We start from the raw sequence: 13129 nt of genomic DNA, 5'->3' as shown, positions 1-13129 counted from the left end.
TGTTGTAACCCTGCCCCTCCACTTGATGTCAAATGGAGGGGGCACTGCCTGTGCTACGAGCCTTGGGGGTCTATTTACTAAGCAGTGTTAGGAAACAAAGTGAAAGGAGATAAGGTGCCCCTTTTGGATACCGGACTGGGTTTTCCTGATGATGGATGCCAGTCTCCGGGGTTGGGCCACAGTGATTGGTCCATACTCATTTCAAGGACGGTGGACCGCAGAGGAGTCTGCCCTGCCAATCAACATATTGGAACTTCGGGCGGTCTTCAGGGCCCTGCAACATGCCAGACTCATACTTCACGGAAAGCTCATGCAAGTTCAGTCAGACAATACCACGACGGTTGCTTACATCAACCATCAAGGAGGAACTCGAAGTCAGGTGGCAATGACAGAGGTGTCACGCATTCTGACATGGCTGGTAGGTCATCCCCCAGCCATATCAGCAGTGTTTATTCCAGGAGTTCTCAATTGGGAAGCGGACTTCCTCAGCCATCACGACGTGCATCCCAGGGAATTGTCTCTACACCAAGAGGTGTTTCAGCTCCTAGTGGACAAGTGGGGCCTTCCGGACGTGGACCTCATGGCTTCCCAACACAATCACAAACTGCCAGAGTACGGGTCCAGAGCAAGAGATGCCAAGGCTCTCCTGGTAGACGCTCTGTCATTCAAGTGGACCTTTCAGTTTGCGTACCTGTTTCCTCCAATCTCCCTTCTTCCTGGAGTCCTTCGGAAGTTCAAACAAGAAGGAGGCACTGTCATGCTGGTGGCTCCAGTATGGCCCAGACATCACTGGTACTCAGATCTTCAGAGTCTCTCCATAGACACTCCATTGCTGTTGCCTCATTGTCCGGACCTGTTGTCTCAAGGTCCTTGCCTTTACCCAGACCTGGGTCATCTGTCATTAATGGCGTGGCTCTTGAGACATCCTTCCTAAATCCAAGGGTTTTTCTGGCTCTGTGGTTAACACCATGCTCAGAGCACGTAAACCAGCTTCTGCCAGGATTTACCACAAGGTGTGGCATACCTACTTTCAATGGTTTCGTCCCATGGGTTATGATCCCCAGGTGTTTCGCATATCCAGAGTTTTGGCTTTCCTGCAGGCGGGTTTGGACATTGGTCTCCACCTTGCCTCACTGAAGGTGCATGTCTCTGCTCTGTCAGTGTGGTTCCAGCAAAGGATTGCTCCTCTTCCTGATATCTGCACTTTCCTACAGGGTGTCCTTCGCATTCAGCCTCCCTTTGTCCCTCCTTTGGCGCCTTAGGATTTGGCTGTTGTCCTTAGGGCCCTCCATTTGAACCACTGAACTGGATCTCAAATGGCTTACAGCTAAGATGATTTTTCTTCTGGCTATAGCATCCGCCAGAAGAGTGTCAGACTTGGGGGCTCTCTCTTGTTGTTTTTCTAGTTTTTCACCAGGACAGGGCAGTGCTTCGGACTCACTCTGGGTTCCTTCCTAAGGTGGTTTCTAGTTTCTACATTAATGAGGAAATTATTGTACTGGCCTTTAATTCTCTAGATCGCTCAGGAGGTGAGGCCTCATTGGATGTGGTACGTGCCCTCAGGATTTATGTGGATTGTACCAGTTCCCTTCGGAAGTCGGACTCCTTATTTATATTCTATGGATTCCACAAGAAGGGATGGCCAGCCAATAAGCAAACTTTGGCTAGGTGGATTCGCATGACGATTTCTGAGGTGTACACTTCTGATGGCCTTCCAATTCCACCCTCTGTTACTGCTTATTCGACTCGGTCTGTGGATCCTTCATGGGCAGCTTGCCGTGGCGCCTTGGCTGTTCAGCTTTGTAAGGCGGCCACCTGGTCTTCTGTCCAGACCTTTCTGAGGTATTATGCATTTGATACCTTTGCCCCTCAGGATGCTTCCTTTGAGCGGCGGATTCTCCTCTCTACACAGGAGCGACCCCACCCTTAAAGGGACTGCTTTGGGACATCCCCAAGGTCTCCCTGTGGAGCCAATGGACCCTGAAGAGGAAAAAGAGATATGGTAAGAACTTACCTTTATTATCTCTCTTTCCTCAAAGTGCATAGAGTCCACAGGGCACCCACCTTTGACGCACCTGGCTTCAGATGGGCTTCGCTCTGGTCATCGGTTGTCCGTCTCTTTCTGTGTGAGAATGTGATTCTCGAGTGTTCCAGACTTTCTTCTCTCTTTTATCCTCCTCCGGTTTTTGGCTTGCTACGAACCTGTGGTGCCTTTGGCCTGGGGGCGAGGTATAGAGGGAGACCCAAGTGCATCCTGGGAGAAAAATTTACAGCGTAAGATGCCCGGATGACTCTGCATCACCTATACCCCAAGGTCACCCTGTGGACCCTATGGACCTCGTAGAAAAAGAGATAACAAGGGTAAGTTCTTACCATATCTCTACTTTTGCTTTTAGAGTAAAAAAAAAAATGACTAATGGTATTTTCTGACAATACAATGTCCCCTGAAATAAACAAGGTATATTTGTGTGGCACCGCATGATAAAAATCATTGATATTGATGTTGGAATATGAGTGAAATTGTGAATAAAATGACCTTAGCATAAGGGTGACAAAACCCTCAGCGGCGAAAGGGATAACTTTCCTGCCACCAGCTGATACTTAAATGTTAGGCCACTTAAAAAGAAAAAATATATATATGCTAATTGGTCTGTTGCCCTCTTCAAAGGCCAAAGTATGCTGACCTGGTTAGCCACTATCCAGCCCCATAAACAATTTTTCTTTCCCTGACAGCTGGCAAAATAGTTGGGCAAAGTTGGCACACATTGCACCTAAGTGCCTTTGTGATTGCAAGGGAGCTGCCCGTCCCTGGCAAAGGTAATAAATCTAACACCTGTAAACATCAGTAAATATTCTGCATTGCCATAGAAGTAAGTTGAACACAATACAGAGTCACTCCCAACTTTCTGGTATGCAATTTCTATTGCACTATAGGTGGCTAGGTATGGCATTGGGTACAGGCAATAGGTAAAACGCTACTGGATGTGTTTCTTTTCTCTCATGTTATGGAGATTTGTTAGGTGCTTCATCCTACAGTTACATGGCATGTGTCAGGGCGCTATTGTTAGTACACAATAATGTTGTTTTTTTATGTTCAACACATGTATAAAATGAAGACACAAGTCTGATGAGTGTCCTTGCAGCCATGCCATTGTTGTAAAGCAATGCTGATGTTTTGGCAGGGGCAATGGGACTGAGCAGATGAGCTCTGCCGTCATTGTACAAACAGGTCAAAAGTATATGATATGAACTGCACAAGTGTTTTTAAATGGGATGTAGTTAATATACCGGTGGGCGGGGAGTCGGCTGCCGATATACAGTACCAGCGCCGGAATCCTGCCGCCAGGCAAAATGTTGACACTGCTATCCCAAAGGGGATCAGGATACCGGAGTCTGCATCCCGACCTCCAGAATTCCGAACAAAGGATCCGGGTAAGTAACAGCGTTAGCCCGGGATGGGGGGGTTAGGTTTAGGGACCCCCAGGGGGAAATTAGGGTTAAGCACCCCCAGGGAGGTTTAGGGATAGGCTGTAGGGAGGGGGCGGTGGGGGTTAGGCACCCCCCCAGGAGGGTTAGGTTTAGGGTGTGGGAAGGGGGTGGTTAGGGTTAGGCATCACTGGGGGCAGGACTAGGGTACTTACCTGCCCCTGTCGGGATGTTCACTCATCGGGCTTCCGGCTTCGGGAATTTGAACTGGTGGTTATTCAGCCGCCATTATTTCATACCCAATCTTTTTTAAACGTATATGTGCAACTTCCAAGCAGTATTTTCAAGTTATGCAATTTATCATCTGTTTTTAAAAACATGTAAATTAATGAGTCGCTAGTAATATTCATTACATGTGTATGTGATGGGGTTCATTGAAGCATAGTTTATAGCAGTATAATGCCTGTTGTTTACTCACACACACAATGCAATGTACTGTATGTCCTTTGATCAATCCGCATTTCAGTCAGCTGACCAACTGGCTCAGATGTAGGCCTGTGTCACATACTATGTATTAACATTCATGGCCTCATTTATCAATGAGTTATATCATTCATGAGTGATAAAACTTGCTGTGTATGATAATGGTGCTCCAGCCAATCAGCTCCCAACTGTCATCTGTTTGAATAATGACAGTTAGGAGCTGATTGGCTGGAGCACTATTTATCATACTCAACAAGTTTTATCACTCGTTGTGAATTATAAAACTCATTGATAAATGAGGCACACTGTCTTGGGGGCAGCTAGCTGAGGAGGGCAGCTAGCTATGGAAATACACAAAATGTGGAATAACTAATGGAGCATACACACGGTCAGATTTGTCAGACTTGTCAGACTTGTCAGATGAACGATTGAATGATTTGAACGATTTTACCAAAGTTTTGAACGATTTGAATGATTTGAACGATTGAACGATTTTTGACTGCATTAAAATGAATGGAATCGTCCAAGTCTGACTGCAAACACATCAGATGTCAGAAATCGTTATCTGACCATCGGGAACGCGCATCGTTGATCGTCCATCGTTCAGGTATGTCAGATATGTCAGATTTTCCTTCAGATATGAACAACTGAACGATTTTTACATCGTTATCGTTCATATCTGAAGGAAAAATCTGACCATGTGTATGCACCATAAGTGTGTTTTCTAAACAATTTAAAAAAAACAGTTAAACCTGCATGCAGATGGTGGTTGTTCATTGTGTATGAATGACCATCATCTGGAGATATATCTGCAGATCAATTGATCTGCCGATATATCGCAAGGTGTGTACCAACCTCAAGGTTGCATCTGTGTTAGGGCAATGTTACGTCTTTGACTGCTGAATTATTGCCTCCCTCCAAACTTTAAAACTATCCCCCCCCCACTGCTATAGGACGTATTCTGGAAAAACTCCTTAATTTGTGATACTCCCCTTCATAGTGAATTCTCCCAAATACTCCTACAATATTATCAACAGCTGCTAATAGAACAGTATTTTTATCTTGGCCCTGAGAGGTCTTCCCTGATTATCATTCTTATCCTGATAAAGCAGGGAACTAGAATTGTCCCCTCATGCCCCTTCATCCTCCTTTTCCTTGTTTATGTAGAGGCCAAATTGTCTGCTCTCAGGATTTTTGGGAGCTGGGACCAAGGGAGAAAACAACTCTTTTCTAACTGCTCTTTGGTGGTTAGTAAAGCAACACTATTTGCACACAATTTTTCGTTCCAATTTTTCAGTCCTCAAGGCACACTAACAGTCCTGGTTTTAGTGATATCCATATTTCAGCACAGGTGGTTACATTTTAAAAAACTGAGGTACTAATTAAGTCACCTATGCTCAAGTAGGCTATCCTTAAAACATGGACTGTTAGTGTGCCTTGAGGACCGCGGTTGGGAACCCCTGCTTTACCCGATAAAGCTCCAATTCTGCTATCCTGACATCATCCAAATTCCCCAACAGAGCCATAGAGTTTCCGGGGTGACATCCTATCTCTTACGCCATTCAAAGATGTCCTCCCCCTGTACAGTAGGTGTGTCATTTTAATAAAACTGCAGTTTTCCTTGAGAAATCATTTTTTAGGATCTCAGCAGTGCCTCCAGATTTTAACTCATCCTGTATAGGTAGGATACATTTAATTTAGTTAGTGTCTCCACTCAAACTTGTTTTTTAGATTTATTTCCAGAGCTTGCTTGGGTAAACACTGGTTCCAGGTAATATTTTTTTTAACTAAATTTAACTCCCTAATTAGAACGTGCAATAATGACACATTAGGTTGCTGTATTTCCTACTAATAAATAACATTTTGGTTATAACATCATGTTTCTTTATTTCACAGGAACTCGTAAATTCCTATGTTGTATGCCTCTTTCTGCGAAGAAAAATTCTAAATTTGAGACAAGTAAGCAAATATATTTTCAGTTAACTTACATTGAACATTACTTTCTCCTCCCCCTTTCCCTATTCATATATATATATATATATATATATATATATATATATATATATATGCCCAGCTGTTTGCCTATAAATAAGTCCTTACAGGAATTACGCTTATACACTCACTTGAGTTTACTGTAAATAATGTCCTTAAACTCTAAATCTATAGCTAGTAACTGCTATCCTAATACGCTCTGTCCTACTCCTGGTAATAGACCTTTCACATTTGAATTCAATACTTTAACATATTTATTGCTACATGCTAGAATATTTATGTACTTATACTGCTGTATAATCCTCCCTGCGTACCACATGCTTTAATGTTTTAGCTATACATATAAAACAATTTTTCAGATTCAGTGCTCAGTAAAGTCCATCCATATACCAATAGAGTATAAATATACTTAAATATACCTAAATGTCCAGTGACAAGTGTTCATATGTCAGTCCTTATATTGTTGATTGGAAGATCATACTTATCTCTTAGTGGAAATGCAAGTACAAAGATATAAAATATATTATAGTATAGTATGTCTCAAAAAAAATCAATAATAGTCCCCACCAGAAGTGCTGAATAATATCTGTAACCATGTTAATAGGAAATGGCGTACCCAACTCGGTCATTTTCCCGGTGACTTGCGCATATATACCATGCACTATAGACTCTGGGCACACTCTAGTGCCCAGACAAGGCAAAAAAAATTCATAGATATAGTGGCGCTACCAAGTGAACCATATAAAACTGAGGGGACTAGAAAAATTTAAAATAAATAAAGGAGATATTTAATGTAGGTACATATAAATATGAACAGTTCAGGAGTAAAACTTTCTATTGATCACATATAGACACCTGTGGCAAGGTGGAGCAACAACAAGACAGGTGCCTGCCCAAATGAATACGATACAATGAGAATAAAAATTATAACCAAGTGGTTAACACAATTCATTAAAAGCAAAAGCCCACAAATGTGGGTTCAGTTCTCCAGAACTACAAGTTGGTGCATGGTATACAGTATGGTACTACCACCCAGACATCTGACACTCCAAGAAGGATATACCTCCACTGGTTAAGCTTCAGGAGCCAAGTGCAGAAGAAAACCGGTACCTCTGCATGCTATAACACATGCGGCTCCTTTCTACAGCTGGCGGTAAAAACTTCCATTTTACTCTGCATATATTACATGCAATACTGGAAGTTAGCAATTTCTGAGTAAGGTCAGGGCTTGTGCAAGTGTGCGTGAGGCTGCGATGATGCTCGATTGTGTAAGGTAAAGTGGGCGTCCTTATGTTGCACTGAGTTTGCATTGCAGTCGCAGTGGATTAGCTTACTATCGCAGTCATACTTCATGCATACGCAGGTTTGCGATCCGTAGTGAATCAGACCCTCTATTTGCTATTGTTACAAGCACTGCAGCGGTGATCAGGGATTTATTATTCCTGCGGGAAAGTCGCAAACCCAACTGCTACTATGTTACATGTGCTGTCTTTAATGAAATGAGATGTTCTACTACTATACTGTACTGTACTTCTCTTAATGTACTGTACTGTACTTCTCTTCCTGTACTGTACTTCTCTTCCTGTACTGTACTTCTCTTCCTGTAGTGTACTGTACTTCTACTCCTGTACTGTACTTCTCTTCCTGTACTGTACTTCTCTTCCTGTACTGTACTGTACTTCTACTCCTGTACTGTACTTCTCTTCCTGTACTGTACTTCTCTTCCTGTACTGTACTGTACTTCTATTCCTGTACTGTACTTCTCTTCCTGTACTGTACTTCTCTTCCTGTACTGTACTGTACTTCTATTCCTGTACTGTACTTCTCTTCCTGTACTGTACTTCTCTTCCTGTACTGTACTGTACTTCTACTCCTGTACTGTACTTCTCTTCCTGTACTGTACTTCTCTTCCTGTACTGTACTGTACTTCTATTCCTGTACTGTACTGTACTTCTACTCCTGTACTGTACTTCTCTTCCTGTACTGTACTTCTCTTCCTGTACTGTACTGTACTTCTATTCCTGTACTGTACTTCTCTTCCTGTACTGTACTTCTCTTCCTGTACTGTACTGTACTTCTATTCCTGTACTGTACTTCTCTTCCTGTACTGTACTTCTCTTCCTGTACTGTACTGTACTTCTATTCCTATACTGTACTTCTACTCCTGTACTGCACTTCTCTTCCTGTACTGTACTTCTCTTCCTGTACTGTACTGTACTTCTATTCCTATACTGTACTTCTACTCCTGTACTGCACTTCTCTTCCTGTACTGTACTTCTCTTCCTGTACTGTACTGTACTTCTATTCCTGTACTGTACTTCTCTTCCTGTACTGTACTTCTCTTCCTGTACTGTACTGTACTTCTCTTCCTGTACTGTACTGTACTTCTCTTCCTGTACTGTACTTCTCTTCCTGTACTGTACTTCTCTTCCTGTACTGTGCTGTACTTCTCTTCCTGTACTGTACTTCTCTTCCTGTACTGTACTTCTCTTCCTTTTAAGAACATCTACAGTAACCCCTGTACTATAGTTTAATAAAAACCTCATTGTACCTTATCTGAAAGTTTCTCTCATGTCCCATCTTTACCTTCTCTGGCCAAAACTATACATACAGTAATAATATCTATCAGTCTCTCTGGGTAACAGTATCAGTATTCCATGTGGGAAAGTGTAAAAAGCCTTAATATAGTCTAATATGACTCTGCTTACAGTATACTATCGTTGATACTTCTTTTGTAAACCACAGTGACTCAGCATTCCTGTATTCAGGTTTTCCAACCACCCTACAGCACCGTACTGTATATATTTTATAGACCCCAATATTTCCCAGTATTCACACTGCCAAAATACCCCTAGGTACTGTACATCATCAGATATTGGAGAATCAATTTAAAGTAACTATTTTAACGTGGGTTAGATTTTCACTGTTGCCCAGTTCATGTGTAATACATTATTTCTGTGTATGTGTTTGTGCTGTAATTGAGGTTTCGGCTAAAGACTTGTACTGTGATGCAGTTGAGGTTCTTTTTTAAAATGGGGTATGAGGCAAACTTACAGTGCAGTGTTTTTTCCACAGTATCTCCACCGCAACAGGAAGACAGCGATGAAGGTAATTAATACTGTTATGGAAATACTAGTGTACAGTACTTTAATTTGTTGATTTATTTATTTTTTATTAAAAAATTTTATTGATGTTTGTATACAGTAGTAAAATAAAAACAAACAGTAAACACAATACAGATATGAGGGGTCAATTAGCAATAAAAACAGGACATGAGCACATGTTAATACTACAGGCAGCACGTAGGTAACACACAGGCAGCACGTAGGTAACACACAGGCAACACGCAGGCAGCACGCAGGCAACACACAGGCAGCGCGTAGGCAACACACAGGCAGCACACAGGTAGAGCGTAGGTAACACACAGGCACACGCAGGCAGCACACAGGCAGCACGCACTCAGCACGTAGGTAGCACACAGGAAGCATGTAGGCAACACACAAGCAGCACGTAGGCAACACACAGGCACATGCAGGCAGCACGCAGGTAACACGCAGGCAGCTTTGCAATTCTGTCATTGTAAATACGTGAATGTAGCAGGAGGTGTATGACACCCCATGTATGATACCCCCTGCTGCCATTGTAATCCCGGCATTGCGAAAGAGATCGCAGGCTAGGATCACTATCGCGACCATCGGTACTCAGGCTAGCCGGCTTGCATGGTCTGTAAACTGCATTGACGCAGTCCCTGGCCTTGCCATTACCCGAAAACGGGGCGGAAATGTTTCCATGAACGGTGGCCAACCCTGCCCCTGCACCGCCCCTTAAAAGCGGCTGTCTGAAAATCAGGCAGAAGCAGAGAAGGGGTTGCGTGCGATTAAGCAGGATCCATTCTGCACACTTACATAATGGTCCGCGCATGCACAGATTCCCGATAATCGGGGAGCTGCGTTCAGCATTGCACTTGCTGAGTCAGCCTCATAGTTATCTAGCCAGATACTTAAGTTGAATGAAAAAGGTGGAGAAAAGGAATAACTTAAAAACATTTGGTCCAGGCATACTCCGGTAACCCAGACGCAGATTCTTATATGAACAGCAACCTCCTGTACAGGCCGCAGAGGTGCGTTCTCCATAGAATACAAGGGCAAATAAAATACACTTTGCTCTTTGTATATACCGATTCCAACCATTTATCCCAAACACGATTATACGTTTTCTCAGCATTTCTGGCTCGGTATACAAATGTTTTCATGGACAACAGTCTCATTTACCAGCCCTAACCATGTCCTGAACACCTGGCCCACGGGTGTCATCCACGACCGAGCTATACACACTTTGCAAGTACACAAAGATTAATAACATTGCTTGTTATGTTTGTCTAATTTATCTTTAATCAGACCCAATATACATACAGTGGGAGTGGATATATCATGAGGAACACCTGTGGAAGTGATAGTGTGAATGATTCTGTCCCAGAAGGAGCTGATAATAGGACAGTCCTACAGTAATGGAGCATACACACGGTCAGATGAACGATTTGATCAACGATTTGAACGATTTGAACTATGAACGATTTTTGACTGCATTAAAATGAATGGAATCGTCCAAATCTGACTGCAAACACATCAGATGTCAGATATCGTTATCTGACCATCGGGAACGCGCATCGTTCAGATATGTCAGATTTTCCTTCAGATATGAACGATTGAACGATTTTTTAAATCGTTATCGTTCAGATCTGAAGAAAAATCTGACCGTGTGTATGCACCTTAGATGGCAGAAAGTCCGTGTGTCTGAGCCGCACTTTGGATATTGCGAATCTATGCATATGCTCAGGCGTTAAATAAACCCTATGTATCAGGAATAATTGTATTTGATGATACATAATTGGAGCAGTAGACACATGAGGACTGCCCAAGGGGTCTTACCAAGTGTCATCAGACATTGCTCCTAAATCCGCTCCCATTTCTGTTTAAGAAGCAGTAAGTCTGTGCAGTGATGTGCTCGCAATACATCTGAATAAATGACAAAGATTAAGGCCCTCATTCAGAGCCGCTCGCAAAAGCAAGCACTTGCTCTGAATGAGGGCGGCCGCTTTGTTTTAAGAACCCGGCCTCCTGGCCGCTCGCTAAGCTGTGGGTTACCACCCACAGCTTTAGCGAGTGACCAGGTGATGGTCGCGATGGTCGAGACCATCGTCACCATCGGGGCTTGCGACGAGACCCTCGCGGTAGGGTGTCGTCTACCGCAAGCCCCAGTTAGCTTCCTGCTCTAACAGAGCAGGAAGCTCCCTACTGACATCACTGGTGATGTCAGTAGGGCCGCCTACAAACGGCAGGCGTTCCTTCAGGAACACCTTAGTTTGTCCGGCCACCCCCCACCCCACCTACAAAACTGGCCGAGCTGTTGATCAACACAGACAGCCGCCCCGTTTGTAGCGAGCCCCGGAGCGAGTGAATTTCTCACTCGCTCCGGGGCTTGCGCACGCAGGCCCTCACCATCGACCCGCTTGCGAGTGGGTCTGAATGAGGTCCCAAGTGTTCAGAGACCACTGAGGTCACTAATTGCTTAATGGGAGAATCCTGAATCAGTGGGGTGGTGTCTACAAATTGGGCTTGCAGCGCATGATGTACTTGAAAAAGTGGTTGTGGGAAGCCCAAATTCCATCTACAGTTGTTGAAAGTACTTAAGCACCCCCGACACATAGACCTGTCTAAGAGACCCTCATGTAATAAATATACATATAATCGATCAAACTGGAAACAGCGCTGTCTGTTCACAATATTCAAGATTTATTTAAATATAAGAAAAAATAATATATAAAAAAATATAAAAAGCACTATTATCTCTTATTCCACATAGAAATGTATAATAACAAGAAATCGGAATAGAGAGAAACCTCTTATGCAGCCTATAAAATTATTCCATACATTGATTATAGGATAGACATGATGTCTAGGTGTTCAAATAATCTTATTGCTGAAACAACTGTGCAAAACTTGCAAAATAATAAACGCCAAACCTCAGAAGTTTGCTCCGTTAGGCAGTATTGTATCAAATGGGTTACTTAGGCGAGCAGAAACATACACTCTCCGTTTAATTCCCGCAGGTCGTGGGTTGATAGTCAGTGAGTTGAAACAAGGGTCTTTAGTATGGATGTTAGTTGCTTGCAATCAGGGCCTGATTCAGAGCCGCTCGTAAGCGGCCACTCGTTCGCTCCGAGCGATGTTCGCATATCTGCGTATGGGTCGTAATGCGCATGCGCCAACCAGTCAGTGCGGTCGGAAATCGTGTGCTCGCAAAATAGCGAATGCCTGCTAATTTGAGTGACAGGAGGAGGCGTATGTGGGTGGTAACGGGAAGGTGCTTGAAAACGGGGAGTGGAGATCCGAACGCAGGCGTGCCAAACGGTCAAAACGGGCGTTTTAAGGGTGTGCATAATTAACAAAGCAGCGTCATAGACCACGTCACTTGGTTGTCTTTTAGCCAGAACTGCTCGCATGATTGCGGTAGGAAAATGCTACCACAAGCACTGCGAGCAGTTCATATGCCTTTCGATGTACTCGATTAATCTAATAAATAGCGGAGATGACGTATGATGCGAACGGCCAAGGGGCGTCTTTACAAAATAGCGAGCGCATGTTTCGGACGCTCACTCAGACATAGAGGCGTCAACAGTCCGCAAAGAGCTAGTGCTCAATTTAAATAGCCAGCCCCTTTTTCTGAACGAGCGAGCGCAAATAGCGTCCGGCTCTGAATCAGGTTAATAGTTGTTAGTAAGTCTCCGTATTCCAATGATCCCCCAGTGACCAAAAACACACAGTCTTGATATGTACGGCTAATTAGCTCAGTAGTAAAGTTAGTCAGCTGTTCAAGAAAAGCGTATAAGAGTACTACTGACGTGTACTTTCTACCACTCCTGTATGCGGAACTCTGGGAAGTATGGAGCTACGGAGAATGATATCGCCGCTAGTCCTCCGGCACTTAAAGCGGCCACGTATCCAGACACACCGCGCTGTCCGTAGGAGCTGCTAGCCGTGCCGTGTAAGTGAAAAGAGCACTACCTGGTGGCGACATCATTTGTGGGCGGTGCTTTGAATGGAATAATTTTATATGACTGCATAAGAGGTTTCTCAGTATCCCGATTTCTTGTTATTATACATTTCCATGTGGAATAAGAGATACTGTTGACTTTTTTAATATATTTTTTTTCTTATAATTAAATAAA

At 43.5% G+C, this 13129-nt stretch overlaps 1 protein-coding gene across 7 annotated transcripts in view; it reads left to right on the top strand.

Annotated features, from left to right (window-relative positions):
- Positions 1–13129, top strand: part of LOC148474560 (von Willebrand factor A domain-containing protein 5A-like) — a 259425-nt gene that overhangs the window by 230645 nt on the left and 15651 nt on the right. For all 7 annotated transcript variants that reach the window (XM_088458408.1, XM_088458407.1, XM_088458406.1 and 4 more), the window contains 2 exons: positions 5806–5868; positions 8977–9009. In XM_088458408.1, coding sequence (XP_088314534.1) covers positions 5806–5868; positions 8977–9009 — 96 coding nt within the window. The remainder of the gene's footprint in view (positions 1–5805; positions 5869–8976; positions 9010–13129) is intronic.

This window comes from Taudactylus pleione, unplaced genomic scaffold, assembly GCF_031769625.1.
Source record: "Taudactylus pleione unplaced genomic scaffold, aTauple2 ptg000830l, whole genome shotgun sequence".
NCBI lineage: Eukaryota > Metazoa > Chordata > Amphibia > Anura > Myobatrachidae > Taudactylus > Taudactylus pleione.
Note: the sequence above shows the minus strand (reverse complement) of the source record. Positions and strands in the feature narration are given on the sequence as shown.